Source organism: Ips typographus, linkage group LG1, assembly GCF_016097725.1.
Source record: "Ips typographus isolate SLU linkage group LG1, UJ_Ityp_2.0, whole genome shotgun sequence".
NCBI classification, from domain to species: domain Eukaryota; kingdom Metazoa; phylum Arthropoda; class Insecta; order Coleoptera; family Curculionidae; genus Ips; species Ips typographus.
Window position 1 is genome coordinate 11,203,123 of NC_138422.1, and position 20,787 is coordinate 11,223,909.

The window sequence follows — 20,787 nt, forward strand, 5'->3', positions numbered from 1 at the left end:
TGGAAGGACAGCTGGCAGTCCACTTCTCAGGAACTGATCCAGAGAAACCTTCAAAACTAACAGATCGCGGGATCTTAAATATGAATAAGAAGAAGGTATTTTTTTGACTTCTTCTCAGCCCGTATTTATCCACTCCTGAATGTAGGCCTCTTCCAAATCCCTCCCTTTCTATTTCTAGCAGTCCGGGTCCAATTCCTTCCTGCAACATTTTGGATATCGTCTCGCCATCGTCTCTGGGGCCTACCAATGCTCCGTTTGGTCTCTCTTGAGCGCCAAACTAGTATCCTATGTGCCCACCTGTGGTCATTCTGCCTTGCCACAGAAGCAGCCCATCTCCATTTCAGTTGGTGCCACAAGCCTTAGAACATCTGTCACTTTAGTTCTTCCACGAATTTCCTCGTTGCGGATTATATCCCTTAGAGTGATTCCTATCATAGCCCTCTCCATTGCTCGTTGGGTGGTTTGCAGTTTATTGGCAAATTTGCGGGTAATTGCCATTGTCTCTGGTTCATATGTGAGAACCGACATTACACAGGCATTAAACACTCTCCTTTTCAAATTTATAGGAAATTCACTAGATTTAAGGATAAATCCTAGTCTGCCAAAGGCTGCCCAGGAGAGATCTATTCTTCTTGTGATTTCAGAAGATTGATTTTCTTTGCCAAGTTGAATTTTGTGGCCTAGTAAGTAAGCATATTCCAAGACAACCTCCAGGGGTTGGTCGTTAACAGTCACCTGGATGTCTTTTGTACTCATGATCTTTGTTTTGTTCAAGTTCATTTCAAGTCCAATTTGCAGCGATGCTCGATGAAGCTCCCGAAGCATGTTTTTAAGCTCTTCACCTGTGCTGGCAACGACCACAATATCGTCGGCAAATCGTAAATGGTTTAGACGCACTCCATCGATATTAATCCCGTTCTCTTGCCAGTCAAGTTTTTTGAAGACATCCTCCAGGGCAAGGGTAAAAAGTTTTGGTGAGATGGTGTCTCCTTGCCTTACTCCTCTTGAAGATGAAATTTCCTTACATAAGCACCAAAATCGCCTGTCATTAATCGAAATTATAACGGCAAACTCCATCAAAATCCTCTAGTAAGTTGCCTTTCAATTTCGCCTAAAGTATGTTATCCTTTACCAAATCTGTATCTCCGTTTTTATCTTGGACACAGTGTAAAGTTAATGTTGTAAAAAATTATAAAAGGTTTTTGTCATTACGTTTTAATATCAAGGTGGTTAAAAAAAACACTCGTTAGTCGCCTAATTAATGCACACAATTGAATAGAAATAGTAGTTAAAAAATAACTAAAAAACAGTAGTAATCGCGTTAACAAGCCCACAACGTAACAAAACTGGGCTAGAACACAAACAACCATTCGGAGACATGTATAGGAACTGGCAGGTCGTAAACTGTGCGTTTTCCGTTTTTCTAGAAAGTTTATTTAACACTTATATGTAAATTTAATGCAACCGACGCAAAAGAATGTCTTAATGACATTACATGAAATCATAACCCATTAGTGTTGATATTTTACGGTTACGAATTTATTATTCTTTATCGCCATTTTTTCTGGCTGTCCAACTTTGTTGTATAATGAACTGAAAACAAGAAGATTGTTACAGTGACGTAACTAAGTTACTAACCTTTAAGTTAACCGAAAGGTTACCGGAACGCCATCTTGGTTCATATCGGTTTTTCTCAATGGAACCCAACGATGACCGTTCGCGTTTTAACGATTGGTTCGAGTACAAATTTGCATAATTTTGCGCATGATGTTACGAGAAAAATGGAGAGCTCGTTACTATTCCGCTCATTCATTCTTGACACTATTAATTTTAATTAATGGATCAACGCGATAACGCTTTTAGATTGCGAAGTCTGGTAGCTAAAACCCACACGTTTGTGTTTGACAAGTGTTTATTTTGACAACTGATGACCTTTCAGGCAACGGCATGGTTATTGACCAATACATATCTGATCTTTAGGTCTAAAACCATTTGGAAGAACAAAGACCAGGGTCGCCGACATGCGTAACTGGTAAACAAACTCGACACAGTACATAAACAGGAAAAATGACTAACAAAAATCTCGTTACCGCTTACTGAAAATGTAATAGTAAACGGCCTTGCTAGTAGGTGGTAGCCAAACGGATGTAAACAAGATGCGCGTCGGGCAATGTGCATTTCCAATGATGAAAAACTGAAGGAAACCAGATCCGGTCAGGCCGAAGGCAGCAGCAAGAATCCGCGTTAGCCAAATACTAACAAAATATAGCGCGTACTTAATTTGCGGTTACGACATCGTTTACTTACTTTTACTTCGCCATTTTGTTTATATATTTGCGTGTTGCTCGGATGACGCAACCGATTTGGGTCGCAAATGTTTTTTTTCTTAGCGTCGTAGTGGGTTCCGAAACGATTTCTGAAAGAAAGTTGGCGAATGATTAATTTGTCATAGATTGGATACTCGCTAATTCCGCTAAACGTTAAGCAATTCCATGTTATTTGCCGACATTAACAATTTATAGATTAATATAAAAATGAGATTAGACTGGAATGTATAAGCTGTGAAGAAAGTTACAGTAAATACACAGTTACGCAACAATATAGAAAAACAAACTACACTTTTTTCTACAGTAGTATATTCTATATTAAGAGCGGAAAGTACATATTTGCCGCTTGCACATGAAAATTGCAGCTTGAGGCGAAGCCGAATGCTGCAATCATGTAAAAGCGGCAAAAGTACTTTCCGCTCGAAATATAGACAATATTTTTTCGACGACTGCTCTGGGGTGGAGAAGAAGGACAACTCACATCATTTTCGTAGCTCGAACTCATTGTCACCGACAAATCACTTTGACGGAATGGCTTTATTTCAAACAGGTATGTCAAGCGTTGTTATAGAAACGCCGAAAAAGTTGGCGAGTACGCTCTAGACTCTAGAGCAGAAAATGATTCACTTTCTGCGCACGTGCGGCGAATAACCACTTTCGGCTTTGAAATGGAAGCGTACATGAGGTACTTTCAAAGTCAGTCGTCGAAAAACATTTTAACGATGCATTTTTTGCTTCAAAATCTGAAAATTTTTTAAAGTTACCCTTTGGCGCAGAATTTAGTTTATTGCTAGTTGCTAATGGTAAAGTCAGTATTTAATTGTGTATAGTTGTGATGTTATCCTGTGTCTAAGTATCTACGCAGTGTTGTATTAAATTATTTAGCATTATTTGTAGAAAAAAGTATTTCGAGCAAAAAGTGGCTTTTTTCGAATAAAAACATGGAAACATGGAAAATTAGACCTTATTTCTTCTAAAAAGATAAAAATATATGGGCTTTTAACATCGATAAGGAAGTCTTTTTTCAAAATTTCTGGACAATTAGCCAGCTTAATCAATCAAATTTGAGGGTAATAATAAATAATGCACAATCATTTCAAGACATTCTCGCACTCTTCTTATATCACCCAGACAAAATTTAATCAAAGATCCAAAAGTTGTAAGTCGTAAACGTAACTTTAATTTACAGTTTTTTGCTGGTTTTTGAAATTATTGGAATATGCCTTTTTTTGATTTCAACTTGATAGTACGCTCTCTAGCTGACATTTCACGAAATTGCAAAAAAACCGGTCAAATTTTCCTGGTAATGTAAAATATTTTATTTTCAACCAGGTATGTAATAACGTTATTTCTTTTGTGTGAACCAGGTGGAAAAATAAACATTACCTGCTTTTACTTTCCACCCGGGTGGAAAGTACTCACTTTCCATCCGGGTAAATGTCACTTTCGTCACTTTCCACCCGGGTAAATGTCAATATGCGTTTTGTCATATCTGGGCTTACTTTTTACAGTTAAGACTGTGCCGCCACTTCTGCAACAGCTCGCAGCTCAGGTCATGATGAGTAACATCTGCGTCTTCAGAAATCTTCATGTTAAAAGCACTTTAAGAAACGTTTCAGCTCAAAATATTAAGGACAGAATAGCACAATAATGACATTGTCAAGATTGTAAACAAATCACCAGTCGTTTATTGTGGTTGGAGTCATAACTACTCGTACCTATACTACCTTATGGTTAGAGACTATTAGCAATCAATATTTCAACTGAATGATGTATTAAAAGTTCGATGAGATTTTGTTAAATGATAAAAAATAAAATAGTATACAAACCACGGTAGAAAGTTTAATTTCTGTCTCGAGATAAAGTTCACCTCGACTTCGTCTCAGCCTACCTAATTTCTCGACAGAAATCAAACACTTTCCACCTGAGTATGTAATATACTATTTTGGGCCCGGTTTTATCAACAAATTTTAGAAAATACTGTAATGTACACATTTTTGAAAAGTGTTACATTTTTGACACAAAACAATCTTTTTAAATATTATTCCTTGATGACATGCATTAATACCATTACTAAGAACGTATGATCTTACTGATCATTCTACTTTTTTCCGCAATTTGATGTACTTATGGTAATACCGATGGTTTATTACATAAATGTGGTAATGGTTAACTTTGTTAGTATAAATGTGTTAAGTGCAACAGAATAAAATTATTCGAAATATTATTTGCGTACCTAGAACCCTCATGAATATTTACATTTCAAATGTTTATGCGAAACTAATATTGGCCTTACATTTAAAAATAGACACTGTTTTCAAGTTTCAATTCAAGGAAGATCTGTTCATGTTACAATTGTATGTAATCAGAAAAGTCTTGTATTGTTTACCAGTTAGTAGGCGCAGTTCGAGTAGTAAATAAATTGGGAAAAAAATCCCTATACTAATGCTAAATTGCTAGTAGGTGTGTAGGCCATAAACCCGGACAAAAATACCTTCAGTGGTATAAAGAATGCGTAATTGACAGGTTAATTGGTAAGTAGTTAAGTAAACAACTTCTAGGATGGAAAAAACTAAACCTATCAGCCTACATAAAAAACCCAACTATCTACGCAACATATTTACATTCTCGACATAGTAGTAATACAGTGTTGTTTTCTTAATTTCGAGAAAGAAAATTGTTTATTGACCATTTTGTATCCAAAACCGTCAAGCAGATTTGTCATACAATATGAATAAAAAAAATAACAAAATTTTGTTTTAAAAAAATTAAGAGAGAAGCCAGCTTAAAAATTATTGTTTATAACACTTTTTTTACCTTACAAAAATTAGCTTTTTTTCTGTAATTTTTAAATGTACCAATTATTTTTTTATTTGAATTCTTTGACGGTTACTAACGTAATGCGTTTTTAAAATAAATAATTTCAAATTAAAATATCTGCGTAACTGCTGAAACAATCACAAATCTTTTATATACTTTTTGTAAGAAAATAATCCAAGAAATTTATTTGTTTTTTTTTTAACATTTATGTATTATGTAAGTATGTCGATGTGGTGGTCTCCAATTTTATAACTAAACTGTTGGAGAATTTAAAAAACTTTAAGAACATCCTGAACCTTCTATGTTTATGTATTAGTTAAAATTTCCAAAAGCCTCTAGAATTATTTTGAAAAGGTTACTAAATACTACTGAAAACCAAAAATTTGTCAAAATGTGCTGAACCCTCAAAGAAGCTTTAGAAATTGCTAGAAGTCTCTAAATACTAATGTAAGGCTCCCTCATAGTTAAACCATGATTTTACCTTTGGGGGAGTCACCAGGGGGTGGAAATTATTTGATACTATGGAAAAAATTGTGATTTTAATACCATGTACTTGTGAGATGTCATATTAACGCAAATTTTCCGCTCTATTCAAAAATTTTAAAATTTGATATAGTCGCCGTAAGAAAATTTGTATGAGAAAACAAAAAACGCACTTTTTAATGTAAGACAGCTTGTTTGTCTTAAAAAAAGTGTTCTAATAATGTCACCCATTGACAGCTTGAGGACCACAGAACAAAATCGGTAATTTTTTGTTTTTCTATATCTAAAAGAAACCGAACGTGCGGTCATTAATATGAAGCCGGTTTTGAATTCTGAACAAAATTTTCTAAAACTTTCCGATTCTTCATTTTCTGTGGATACAAATCTTACAGCCAAGTACATTCGATACTTTTAATAAGTTCAGCGATATACCTACATAATTATATAAAAAAATTGTATCCCTTCTTAAAATATTTGCTGTGAAAACGGGTATAAATACATTATTATTACTTATTGTGATCTAGTTTTACCACAGTATAATTCGAGTGGCGTTAAATCTGGCGATCGAGACTGGCGCGTCGCAATTGGAATGTTTGCCAACAAGCTATGCGGAACTTTATACGCAGTGTGCCGATCCAGAAAAAAGTTATTCATCAAAAGAGTGGATGTTTATGCGATGGTGGGCGATAAATCAAGTCGGGAGGAAAATCGGAAAAGCGTCGCGAAAGTGTTTTGCAACATTTCGCAAGGCCACGGGAAACGTCAATAGCAGGCAACCAAAACAAACTGGTTTGGATTTACGCACTATTTTTCCGTCTGACACGCACATTTTTTTCGACTACTCCGTTGCCGTATCATTTTTTATGGCTCCATTTCCGTTGCCGTACTAATAAGTTAATGACAATATTTGATTGCGTCTCTTAAAGAAACTGGGTCGAGAGTCCACTTTGGTCGAGTGGACCTAGGTCTGGCATTCGAGCGGTCCATCGTATAAGGGCACGACGAAATCAATTTTGATGTTTTTAGGGAGCATCGTCCTTTGACTCGATCCCTAGACTAGATTTTTTGTGAGTGCCGGAGTCGGGTTTTCCCGCAAAAGTTCAGTCACATCACGAACGAAGGCAAGGACAACAGCGCCCGGTTTGTTTAGTGTACGGTAAAGGTTGTTGACGTATTATTGTCATCTCCGCATGGTTGTTTAAACAAAAATAAGTCGCATCATCCATTTTTGGGCCCGTACAATGTCAACGACCTTACTCTAGTTTTAGTGCCTAATTTTGTATTCGGCGTTCTCCGTTTGGAGTGTCGCTCTCGGTGACCGGAACGGGCCGTCGATGGGTTATTTTATAATAGAAATAGGGGCTCCCCCTGTTTTTTGCCTCTTGTTCATTTCCAGTCACCTATACAATGCTCAACTTTAAATTACCATGTCGTGCGACGAAAAATTAAGAAAAACTTCTTGCGAATCAATCACTGCGTAGCGGATTTTTAATTGCCGAATTTTGATTCGGCCACCAAAGTCGAATAACTGATGTTTTAAAATGGTGCTATGGAAATGAACCATAACGAATCTACGGTTCTGCTTTCGGTTGTACTGCTCACGGTCAACCGGCCATAAGGATCTCGAACCCAACACACAATTATTACTGGAAATACCCAGTTTCGTATTTTTTTGCAAAATCATGCTTATAATCAAAGAAAAATATCAAACAAACTGTACCAACTCGAATAAGATTGAGTTAAAATATTTTGAAAACGAAACAAGATAAAAATGTCTAGTTTGGGATATCGATTAAAGTCGTTCATCTAGAAGATTTTCTGGTTAGTATGCAAAATATCTCTCAAGCTAATATATACATGGTGATTCTCCGAAAATCTAGAAAAACTGATTTAGAGTCAGTCACTGATGAAACGATCTTAAGAACTTCAAAACAAATTATAGTTCAGCCGACGTTTCGTAAATGAATTTTTATATCTTCAGGGCAGGCTTTTCTTAATTTCGTCTTTGGTACTATTAAGACTTTTTGTAATATACACGAGAAAAAAACATCGTAAATCAACCCACTAATTTTATACAAGTCCTACGTTTAAAAAGTACATGAAAAAAATATGTTATTTTAATTAATTATTTGTAATTAGTGTAGCACGTGTATGTTATTATTACAAACAAGGAATAAAAAAAATACCTAAAAGCTACCTTTAAAAATGTAAAAATAAATTTGCAAGACGTGAGAGTGTTTACTGTCTGTCTTTGCAATGTGACAATGTAAATTCTGAATTAGTTGGATCGACAAACTGTGTTATTTGTCATTTTTCACTTGTGTCATTTTAACGGAGATTGTTAGCTGTATCCGATAATTAAAAACCCTACTGTTAGTTAATTTGGAAGAAATGATCATGGAAATTTGCAATGATAATTCTGAAATTTAGGTTATTAGATATTATTGTAAATAACATTTCATTAGGCCATAGCACTTTAAAGAAATATAATCGTTTCACCTTTTAAAAACGGTGTATGTCCATACAGGAAGTTTCTTCTTATACCAGAAATTATTGCACATTTCTTGATGAAACTCTCTAATAAACTCAAAAGTAACAATATATCAAACATTATTTCAGAAAGTGATGAATTAGTAATTTATTTTTAATTAAAAACATCGAATTCAATAAGCGTAAATAATCGAACTTAGGAAACTTATATTTTTAATAACAAATGGGTAATTGCAGACAGTTTGACCTTTTAAAACCAAGATCAAAATGATGGCCTGTACGACCTCCCGATTTGACATCAATCGTTTTTTTTTTAGATCCAAATTGTCTGGTGTTTTTATAATTATTTTTTTTTTTAAATTGAGTAAACATTTTTGCTAATTGAATAATAACGATACAAACAAGATGGTCTTGTCCCTTCACCGAACTGTTCAGGCTCATTAGGTGCGGGAAACACGGAACAGCGTAATCGGTTTATTGCCTTGTTTTGTCATTTATTTCGGGAGAAAACGGGGCTAGACGGGATAAATGGCAGGGCACCCCAGCAGGAAGCCGGGAGGGTGCTAAATTACAAACGCGCGACTGTCTCAACGAGGGTTTCCTGTAGGAAAATCTCGATTTGACGTTGTTTACGACCGACGGTACAGTTTTTTCATTGCAACAAGTCTAGCGATAATTGTAAAATTGATTGTTGTTGTCGTGTTGTTTTTTTCATTGAAACCCGTGCCGTAGTTTAAAAAAAAAGCCGCATGTGGGTGCTTGAAACATGTGTTTATGATTTGAATTTGTTTGGTTTAGTGTGTACAGGATGTAAGTTTTTCCAACATGGGAGAGGAGAAGGGGGTTAAAAAACTGAAACATTCCTAGTATTTTTGGAAATATTCGAAAAAGCGCAATTTTGAAAATTAGTTTTTGGTCCTTTGCTAACGAAGTAACTGAAAATAAGTGTTAATTTGTCATTGTCACTGTGTTTTTTTTCTACAAGTGACAGTGTCAGATTTTCGATGCAACGTTTCGGTTTCTGATTACCATCATCAACTTTGATTTTTTTACAGTTAGATTCTTGCAATTTAGTGAAACAATTAATATTTATTTTAATCAATTATGTCTTATAAAAATGAGAATTCTATATTGCGATATTTGACACATTTGCGTGATCTCAAATCGAAACCTTACTTAAAAAGGAAAATTGTACCAGAAATATAAATTGTCTTCTTCTTTTTAATTACTGAAAAAATGGCCCCAAGAGGTAAAACCCAACCATACAAAATAAACACTAACCCAACCTAAGAAGGAAAATTGATGACAAAAATATATAACCCAGAGGCGCCATTTTGACTTCCTTTTATACCCTGCATAATCATCAAAAACCCATTTTCATTTAATTTCTGTTTTGTTTATTAAATTCGGTTAAGATATTTTAGAGGTGATGAAAATACTCAAAAATTTGCATGTTGTTTGTGATGCAACACCTTTTTTTTTAAGGTAAACAGCAATTGGAACAATTGGATCTAGTTACATAGTTTTGAAATTGCACGTGTAATTTATACAGGGTGATTCCAAAGTTGGTGCTTTCCTTTCACCTGCGAATAGGGCTTCAAAAAATAAGATTTTTTTCCTTTGACGCTTTTTCGAAATATGAACAATAACGAAGATACAGGGTGTCAAAGTTTTACTGAAAAAATAAAAATTTAATGATTTTGGCCAAACCACTTGAAATAATTAAACAAAATTTTCTGGTGTCAGTAGCTACGTGGAAAGAAAATTTTCCAAGAAACAACAATTTTCTTGCGTTTACTAGTGGCGCGCGTATTATTTTTTAAAAACATTTTCGAAAAAAAATATTACCCTACTAGTTTTTTTTCAACATAAAATTTATTATTGAATTCTTTGTTCAATTCTAAAAATAAAACCCCTTTTATTATTTTTTGATACGACGCACCGTTTCCCAGTAAAAAAAATAAAAACCGTCCTAATGCGTGCCTAAAATTAAATGCTGTTTTAATTTAAAATGTCAAATTATTAAAACTTAGTTCAAAAGCGGCTGAAATCTTTTGTTTTTGTTTATGTCTGTTGATAAGGAATAACCTGTAGTTAGTTAAAATTAAATTTAAGTTATTTATTATTTTGTTTTTTCTGAGTAAAACTTTGACACCCTGTATCTTCGTTATTGTTCATATTTCGAAAAAGCGTCAAAGGAAAAAAAACTTATTTTTTGAAGCCCTATTAGCAGGTGAAAGGAAAGCACCAACTTTGGAATCACCCTGTATAATAGTTAATTTAAAACACATTTTGGCGCCTAATGTCATTCTTAAAAAAATCACGTTGAGTAATTAACCAAGTACTAAGTTTCCGGAAACCGGAACGAAATGAATATTGAATAAATCTAAGCGACAATGACCGAACCAAGTCGTTTACCCAAATAAAGGGTATTTAAACTTCAACGGAAACAACAAAACAACTTTCCTTTATGACGGTCATAAAATTATGGCTGGTGCTTCCTTTCCACACCGCGGCCATTGACAATGTCCACCAGAACTCGTCTGGTATAAATTTACCCAAAAATGCGTCGCAGGATGTGTGTGTAAATAAAAAGCGGATATTTCCTGCCGTTGCTGGAAGTGACCAAAAAACAAAAAAGAAAATTACCGTTGACGCAACTGCTTACTACACATCCTGTGCGATAATTATTTTGTTTATGGCAGTTATTTTCGGTTGTCGAAGTTTTCGAATTTGATAACGATTAGGAATTTTTATTAGTCCCATCATATCGATAGATTATAAGTTGGCAATTCGGAAACGTAAACAATCGATGATGGAACTAGGGCAATGTCGCACGTAACTTATCTGACTGGAGTTTCAGGTTGTTTTTTTTTTCCTATCGTTAGTTTTACTTTCGTTTCGGTCGGATCCTCGGATACCCCAAATAGAAGTCGCAGCCGATTAGAAACGACCGATAAGTAGTTCCAAGGTACCGAAATGTCGCCAATGTTCCAACGCAAAACGCGTGTAAAATGATAAAAATTATCCATGTTTACATTGTTATTAATAATAATGACTATTTTTATTTGAGCCGTTTGCGAAATTGTTGTTTTGTGATATTGTATATTTACTACATACACTGAATTTAAACAAACCAAGTTATGTTTGTTGTTATCTATTAATAGCAATCAGACGTCCACAACCATCCTTTTGATGAGCCATTTTGGTAAACCATCCAAAAATTGAAATATGTGCAACACTGCTTTTTTAGATTGATCTGTACTTTTTACACCCAGCCAAAATTATTTCCTATTAAAACCTAACTATTATGTTTCTAGTGATTGTAACAAACTGTAATTTCATGATGATTTTAATCTTAAAATTACTTTCTAACAGCTGAAACTATCTTTTTCTCAGAAAAACAGGTGTTCTTAGGATTTGAAATTGAAAACCGGCCCAAAAACCGTTTTGTTGTGTAAAAAACGTATACTGTTTTCCAGTTGAGTTAACACTATTATACGACTTATACCTACATGGGTTATGTATGGTTTTGTATTTCTTACATTTTGATTTTGTGTTGAATTTAAACCCGGATTATCTTTGAATATAGCAAAAATCAAAATGAAAAGGGATGACGTAACAATGCAATAGGAATATTGTTTTTTTTTAATGTGACAAAACAAACGTCACATTCAAAGTGTTGGTTTACCTTTCTGATACGTCATCTCATTTTATTTTGATTTCTCCTATAACTCCTTAAGTATATAATATTTGCCACAAATTATTTAGTGAGTACTATACAGGGTGTCTTTTACGTCCAAAAATGAGAAGAATAAACTATTTTCGAAAAATGAAAAGAACAAAACTACAGAATGGTACAAAAATTTTAAATTCTACGTGTAATGTCAGTGGGTATTAGGATCTTATTATTATTACAGTTTAATTATTACTTTTATTATTAGAGACTTCTCGGGACTGCACATCGAAAAATACGGTAACGTTATCTGACAGCTAAGCATGCGCAATTGAAAACCAAAATACCGTATCAGACTGTATTGATTTAAGGTATAGCGGACTCCGCTATGTATCGGCTTTTAACGGAGCCTTTTATCGTACGATATTTGATAACTATGACATAAAAAGAGCAGAAAGTCAGTCAAAAATCATCTGGTTTGTCATTTGCCGTAACAATTCACACAAATTCAAAAAAACATCGTACTTTTATGCCCGTTCGGGGTTCTAATCACATCCGGCAGCCCCAAACAAGTTTTAAGTCGAATATCTTCTTTTTTCACATCTAAAGTTTCAAATTAAATGTCCGCTTCTGTTACGCAAAAAGGGACTACCAACATTTAATATATTAAACAATATTCCGTCTTCCAAATCTTCATCCCTTAATCCTCCTAAAATTGCGACTTTCAAGAGTTCTTCCATTATTGTGATTTGTGGTTATGTTCTATTTTTACGTACGTTGACTTGAAAGCCGAGAACTTAAAGAACAGTCACAAACGTTAACTACATTACCGTAAACTGTCAAATACCGTCAATTCATAACGTGGCAGTACCGAGAACTCTCTATTAAATTGTACGTCAGTATACAAAGTAATGATAATCCAGCAAATCTACAATTGGGCAAATCCTTAAGACAGGTTTCAAAAAGCACAAACCGCAAAACCTTTAACTATGTAGAACTTTAAAAATAGGTTAGGTATGCTCAGTATTTGTACCCTATATTTCATCTAGAAATACTTTTTGAGTATAGTTTAAACATATAGCAAACTTGGATTGGTTTTTAGCTTAAAATACACTTACAAGTCCTGCTATAAAACTGCGGACAAACTGTATGGTAAGGTTACTAAAATGCAGAGAAACTGTAAAATGTAGTTTCAGACTATTTTTTTACTTTAGTATAATTTATAGTGGAAATGGAGAAAAAACGCCCAATCAATGTAAATAAAACCATAAATTTTCGCTAGTAATAAGGTTATTGAACTGATTCTTACTTGTCAAATCAAATTACAATTTCATATATTCTTACTGAAATATTTGACAGTGAACCACGAATGTCTCGTTAGTTAGGCGCCAAAAAGTTGGGATATAATTTTTTTTTAGATGTTGCCCGTCGAAATTGGTTGTAGTTCTTGGATGGAACTAGTTTATTATTTTTGTTAGGTGATAAAATACGTTATCTCTTAGCTTTTTTTGCTTCGTTATATCACACAGATTCTACAATTATTGCACTTAATGATTAAAAGAAACCATGAAGAATAATTGTACACAACATTGAAGATAATAAAACTACAAGGTTTTATACTGTTGAAAAAATATTATAAATTTGTTCATAAAGCAGCTCGAAAGACGAATTTTATCAGTGTAAAATTATATTTTACCTACGACCTCAGTGTAAATAGCTATTTACGCATAGTTTTCCGTTACGTAATGAACCTCTTTACGCACAGTTGTAAAAAAAAGCACAGCTGTAAAAAAAGCGCAAGTTTTAAGATCGGCCACAAACTATCGCTCTAATGCTGTTAAAAATTGATTTTGTTTACATTTCTTCCTTTATCAGAGTATATTAGATGGAGATCATCGCGTAATGCATTGTTCATACAGTTTTAAGTAACTACCACTTCGTCTAGAATATTATCTGCAATAGCAAACACATAAAGTAATATTACTGAAAGCTTTCCATTTCTTCTTAATAACTGTAATGTCACCATAAATAATTATTTGAGAAGTAACATGATTTGTGAAGTTTTTTATTACGTTATTATTTTTTTCATTAGTAGCATAATACCTATGATTAGTACAAATATGATGTCAATACGTTGAAAATATACTTTTTTAATGAAAAGTTACTCTGAATTATATGAATTGCGAAAACAGGACTTTCCATTTGGTCGTAGGTAAAGTATAGTACGTCACACGTACTCTAAGGCATTTTACGCACTCATGGAATTACGCACTCGCCGCTTTTTTCCATATCGTGCGTAAAATGCTTCTTACAGCACTAGTTACGTAATCTACTATTACGTCATATGTTGCATCAAAATAACTTATTTAACCAAACTTAGAGCTCCATCTTAGAAACAGTATGTGTCCCTAACCTAAACTTATTCTAAGTAACAACTAACCACAATTAACAGTAAAAAGTCAGGAAATTTACTTACATCAAGGACCAAACCAACGGACTAAAGTGGTTTTTGCATATGGCGGCCGTCAATTTCCGGTTGGCACTATCAGAGATCAGTGGGGTCAAAATCATAATTTTTTTTTGTTTTACTTTTATTCAAAATTTGTTGAGTATAATTTTGGTTTCAATAACAAACTTGATCAAGTTCTGTTCACAGTTCTGCAGCTGTAAAATTGTTTGGAGATGGTTTTTGAGTCCATTCTGCTGTTTGTCATTTAGAAAACTTATACAATACAGTACTTTTTGTTACTCTATTTATTCCATTTGAAAATCATACTTTTAAAATTTAGCTCATTGTCGACTGCGTTTACTGAGTTTTGTACGTCTTTCGTCTCGTTTGAACTACCACAGTGTACTTCCTAGTGTGTTTAAACACCAGGTATAACAACCTCATGCCATTTACCTAACTAATAAAAAATAATTTTATTAAACATGACCTTTTGACGCCCAACGTGGGAAATTTAAAAACTAATGTTACAAACTTAGTATAAAACTGCTAATATAAATTCTTGACGGAATAAAAAACGTTCAAAACAAATCTTTCGAATCAGTTAAGAGCTTAAAATTCGATTAAACAAATCACAGAAATGACGTGTTACACAATTTTTTTTTTGTAGCTTGAATATTCATAAATTTTTGGCGCCCAACGTGGGATTATTTTTCTTTCAACTGATTAGATTCTCACTTTACGGACAATATACGTATAAAAATCGGTGACGCTTGCCAGAAATATCATTAATAGAGCAAGTCGAGTTTCATCTGCTTGGAATTGAATCGATTTATTTGCCATAAATTTAACATTCAAAGTAGTAAACATAAATTCGAAATGTATTAAACGCAAATCCGTAGGTTTCTGGCTCCACACGCGCCACTTTTCTATGGGGCACGTAGCGCGAAAAACAAATATGGCGGACACGTGTCAAATAAAACAAACGCCACAAACGAACCGTTTTAGAGGCGTAATTCAGATAGGAATCAACATAATAAGAGACGATTTTTTAGCGTGCCTCCCAGATGGTAATTAAATATGAATAGATCGGTCATTATAGGCGGTTGTGTTTGAGGACTTTAAGAAACCTAATTAAGGCCATAAGTAGAGGTTTCGATGTTGTTTTGATAAGGAATTTCTTTGAAGGCCAACCTCAATTAATCGGCCGCCTTGTTGACCAATCGCGTCTAGTTTTTGAACGGTATTAGCCCAATGGGAGAGTGTCTAGTCCGCAATATGTTGTTGGCGGCAACATGGCAAAACAAAATAACATATTCCTGCCTTAGACTTACGTCAGAAGTCACCGTTAAAAACAAACGACCCGTTTCTAGGCCAGACTTATTTGCGTTACACCTTTCGAGATTTGTGCCGAATTTACGCGGGCGTTTTGCGCCTTAAAATGGCGATCTCACCGTAAAAATCATTATTTTAAATGAAATCGAAATCCGGCCCTGACCGACGATGGTACAGCCGAGTGCGACTTAAGTTGTTTACCATCGATGCGCGGCGTGAATCACATCCTGTATAAATGGATCTTGTACTTCGGCCCGCGACATTAAAGAATTCAGGCCAGAAAAACAACATTCTAAATGGGCGAGTAAATTTGTATAGGCCGGCCGGACGGATGACTTACGGCTGTACAAGCAAACCTTGTCATTGATGTAAATAGTCTAGAATTGCTGCGAAAGAAGCAGTTCCGTGCGGTACCGTCTACCAATTTCGATTAGGTTATGTTCTAAATTTAACTACTTGTTCTAAACGAAAATCTTCCGCTAATTGGTTAGAAACCAGACATTTTTGGCGCCTAACGTTTGAACATAGCCTGGAAGTGTTTTTTTTTATGTTGTCACCTGATTTTACACTACACGGTGCTAAATTAAGTTAAATTAATTTAACTTATACTATGGTACATATAAAACTAAATGTAATGCGGTTTATTAGAAAATGTGTTAAACCAAATGACAGATGTGTAATTTTAACTTTGACTTATTCCATTTCCGTTCTTCATTTACCTACTTTAACTTTCAACAAGATTATACCGCCCTTCTTCTGTAACCACGACAAATAAACTGCGAAAAACACAAAACGAATAACAGGGAATGAGGGAAAAACACAAACAAATCAATTTTCACACTTTAAATATTTTGACAGAAGCTATGAAAAGTGACGAAGGGTGCACGAATTAACTCGAATTTCACACAAAGTTAAAACGATTTTAAGTTAAAATGAATTTAACTTTAATACAAATTTTGTTTAATTAGTTACAAAACTCAGTAAACGCAGTTTTGTACGAAACAATCGGTAATTAATCATACTCGATCTATTAGTAATTTTTGAGGCACTATTCAAGGTGATTTAAGTAAAAGTTCTGGAAAACTAATAAAGATAATGATTTTTTTTCTCTACTACAGCAACTATGATCTTTTATTCAAACACCTTGTGTATTTCTGCTCTTTTGATATGTAGTAATGGCGAGGGGTAAACCGCTGGGTACAATTTTGTACACTAATTCCTTGTAATGAGCCTAACCTAACCTAATTCCTAATAATTCCCAATAACTAACCTAACCTAACAATACCCACTAATTTTATGAATTACCACGACTGGAGAGTCTAAAAAAACCTTTTTTAATAAGAAAATATGCGTGCAACGATTTAACCAGAAGTAGATAGCAACTGCTGCTTAGTTTAAATGGGACCTTGTTTATTATTGCATTTTTAGATTCTACGTCATATTCTAGACATATTTCGTGTATTAATGTCACACACTTATCTGTATCCGTTTCTGAGATATTTACCGTTCTATGTGAAATTTAATACGTTCAGTCTCTAAAACAATAATTTTAATTTATGCATATCAGTAAACGTTTTCTTCTTGGTTTTTGTGTTTTGTCGTGTTTACTAAGAGTGGGTGAAGAAACACGATAAAATATATTATACAGGATGGTCAAAAAAAGAGCTTAAGACATCAGTTCTAAATAGGGACATTTTTCAAATTGAACACTCCTTATTCTTATAACTTTGTCTGATTCTCTGTTCAAAATTAAGGTAAGTTTGTATTAGGTCACTTATTTGAAAAATTTATTCTTTAAATTGATACATTGAACCACCCTGTAACTGTCAAAATAATCAAGTTATTAAAGGTTAAAGTAGTAGCTGTCAAATTCAGTCAAAACTGTCTTTATCATCAAACAACTCATTTATTTGCAACACTTTGTATAGACTTTTATATGTCAATGGATAGAAAATATAATGGGCTTTCCAAAAATATTGCCATTTGTGTTGATAAGGTGCTTCGTTTGGCCGCCAGAGGGCTCCAAAGCTAACTACTAACTTCTTTGAGGGACTTTTTTAAAATCGGTCAGGTACGGTCCTGACCTGGCACCATGAGTGTCAAATTTAGAGCCGTAGCAAAACTGTAGAAATAAAATCAATAATATGGCCAATATAACGCAAAACCCATTGGAATAGTGGTGACTTTTCAGGCAAATTTGGCCCTTACGAAAATTGTCAATTGCAAAATCGGTTTTTCAAGAAATTTCTATGTATTACATCGTAGTAGACCTAGAAGCTTTCTATTGACGTATACAAGTTGATGAGGTTAGGAGTACGGTTTGGTCGCTAGAGAATGTGAAAATTTTTAAAAGTTAAATTACAAAATTCATAATTTTTCATTGTATTCCAACGGAATTCATTGAAATTACCAAACTTTATTTATGTTTAAACTTGAATGGTAGATGTATAGAATGAATTTTTTTATAATATAATTTAGACGTTTCCAATTCTATTAATAGTTTTCAAAATACCAATGTACCTCCAGTAATGCCCATTAATTCCTAAAATTTGAACACCATAATGCCCCAGCGGTTTACCCCTCGATTAATGGTTAATAGTAATAACATTTCTCTTTTAACTGGCTAAAGTGTAAATTATTTCCCTCAATTTAAAGGTCTGTGAATTTTCATTTACTGTTTCGTTTGAACCTGAATAACTGCCTTATTTAACTGATATGCTATAGACTTTTATATGCAGCTAATGAAATGGGCTTTCCAAAAATATTTGGAATGATAGCTTGAATAGTTTATATATTTAATAAAAATTGAAGTAGAAAAGGTTCAAATACCTTGGTAGTATTGTTACAGAGGATCTAAACTCGGACTGCGAGATAAAGTGCCGAATAGAGATTGCTCGGGCAACTTTTAATAATATGAGATCCTTTCTTTGCAATGACAACCTGAATCTGAAGTTGAGACAACGCATGGTTGAATGCTATGTATGGTCGGTATTGATGTACGGAGTAGAGACGTGGACTCTGAAGGTCAGGACGATGAACCAACTGGAGGCTGTCGAAATGTGGCTTCACAGAAGAATGCTTCTTATTCCGTGGACACAACATGCTACAAACGAGAATGTACTACGAAGAAAGAAACACCGAAAGACAACTCTTGACGAGCGTAAAATGCCGAAAGACATCATATCTTGGACATATTTTGAGAGGTGATAAATATCGTCTATTACAGCTCATACTAAAGAGCAAAATTGAGGGGCGCCGCGGATCTGGAAGAAAGCAACAGTCATGGCTCAGAAATATTCGGAATTGGACCGGCATAAGAGGGGCTGGTGAACTTTTTCGCTTGGCGGAGGACCGTACAGCTTTTGCCAACGTCAGGGAGATCGGACAAGGCACATGAAAGAAGAAGAAGTAGAAAGAAAATTCCCATAAATATACCAAGAGCCTCTCAAATTTGAAATATTATACCCTTCGTTAAGAACTTTTAGCAGGACATTTTGTTTGGATCACCAAGATTGATGGTTGCAAAAAAGAGTAACTCATGTTGTAACAATCTTTGGACGAAACGATTGGCTAGTTGATTGTGGTCTAGTGACTCACAGCAATATAATGAAGTGATTATTGTAATATAGATAAAATACCCGTAAAAAATGGGAGGCTAAAGTCCAATGAATCACTTACATTAGAATATAATTATTGTCAATTACATAGTCAGTATTGTTTTCAATATGATAATATCAAAAATGACTTAACAAATGCATAAAATATGCATGTATGCATCGAACGTGTACCGATTGCTTAAAAAACGTTCTAATTTTTCTAAAAATCTAATTGATTAGTTTAAATAACTCTGTTACTGTTGGAACCTTGGAATAACACCTTTCCAGTTATTATCTCCTAGGTGTATCGTTAAAAAGTAGGTTTATGTCAGTCGTAAAATTTTCCTAGAAATTTGCTACCTACAAACTGCAATAATAATTTGTTTACACTTCTTTGTACTTATTTATCATTTCGAGAATTAAAAACTTAGTATACTGAATATTTTACTTGATACCACGTTGGACGTCATATTTCCAACCTTTTTGTATGAAACAACAACAATTAACTACTTTGTGTAACTCATACGATTAAAACATTTTATTAGCCTAACCAAGTCTTGTAAAAATAAAATAATTGGGGAATTATTAACTTAATACCTCTATTTTGTTCTTATAGTACAAGAAATAATCCCACGTTGGGCGTCAAACTACAATTATGATAATGTGATTCACGCACGTATGTCAAGCGTAATAAATCAGTCATTAATTTAATCTGTTTTCTGCAACTTAGTCGAAACTCTATTAATATAATTATTAAATACTTTAATTTATAGACGCAAATTAAGCAAAACATTGTAAATACTTAATCTAATCGATTTCTACGATCTAATGATAAATACTAGCAATTATTAATGTCTAATAAAATCTATATCTCTGCATGGGCGATCTAAATAAATATTTAAGTTTTTACCTTCATGATACAGGATTTGAATGATTCTGATCAGAAAGTCGTTAGTTGTAATGGATTCTTATAAGGATTTATTATTATTACATAAACCAGTTTATGGTAAATTATGTATTTAAATTGCAAAACATATATATTTTTGTAATTTAAAAATTACGAAGACATAATTTGAAATCTTTAGTTACTGTCAGTTTTGTATAATATGCTTAAAAATTGTTTCGGAAATGACAAGGTGAATTCAGCTGATTTCGCTAGGAGGACCATTGATAATAAAAAAGTACATACAAACATGTTTTAGACGATTCAAAATTAAAACACTTTGTTGTTAAAAAGCATATTTAACCAACGTTGGGCGCCATATTAAACAACACGTGTTAAATAGTTAAAAAAACAATTTTGTTCTTAATTTTGGAACGTGTTTCTTAGATTAATTATGCATTCACAATATTAAACAGCATAAAGCATCCAGTATCTTGGAAACAATGAAGAGACTGATTTGGCCTTTCAGTGTTATAACATTGAGTTAAATAATCTTTTATTTGGTTTCTATATCATGAAACCACTCTATGTAAGGGTGATGAAGAAGATTCCATGCAATTTTCTAAACATTTACTTTACATACTTGGGGGTTTCATAAAACCCCACGTTGGGCGCCAAAATTCAGATACAAATGATTAATACTCGTCTGATTGTAGGCGCGATAAATCAAT

The 20,787-nt window shown here is 33.8% G+C and overlaps 2 protein-coding genes across 12 annotated transcripts in view; one reads left to right on the forward strand and one right to left on the reverse strand.

Annotated features, from left to right (window-relative positions):
* The window catches only part of LOC145734238 (uncharacterized), a 102,601-nt gene that overhangs the window by 32,375 nt on the left and 49,439 nt on the right, over window positions 1-20,787 (forward strand). The gene's annotated exons all lie outside the window — the stretch shown is intronic.
* The window catches only part of LOC145734534 (uncharacterized), a 36,560-nt gene continuing 17,889 nt past the window's right edge, over window positions 2,117-20,787 (reverse strand). The window contains exons 1-3 of one of the 3 annotated variants that reach the window (XR_014179438.1): window positions 3,714-3,818; window positions 2,308-2,416; window positions 2,117-2,255 (exon numbers count right to left, since the gene is read on the reverse strand). Coding sequence is in view for 1 of the 3 variants with exons in the window: in XM_081987972.1 (XP_081844098.1) it covers window positions 2,124-2,255; window positions 2,308-2,416; window positions 3,830-3,918 (330 nt within the window). In the remaining 2 variants the exon portion in view is untranslated. The other 2 variants (XM_081987972.1, XR_014179437.1) reach the window with 2 other exon arrangements.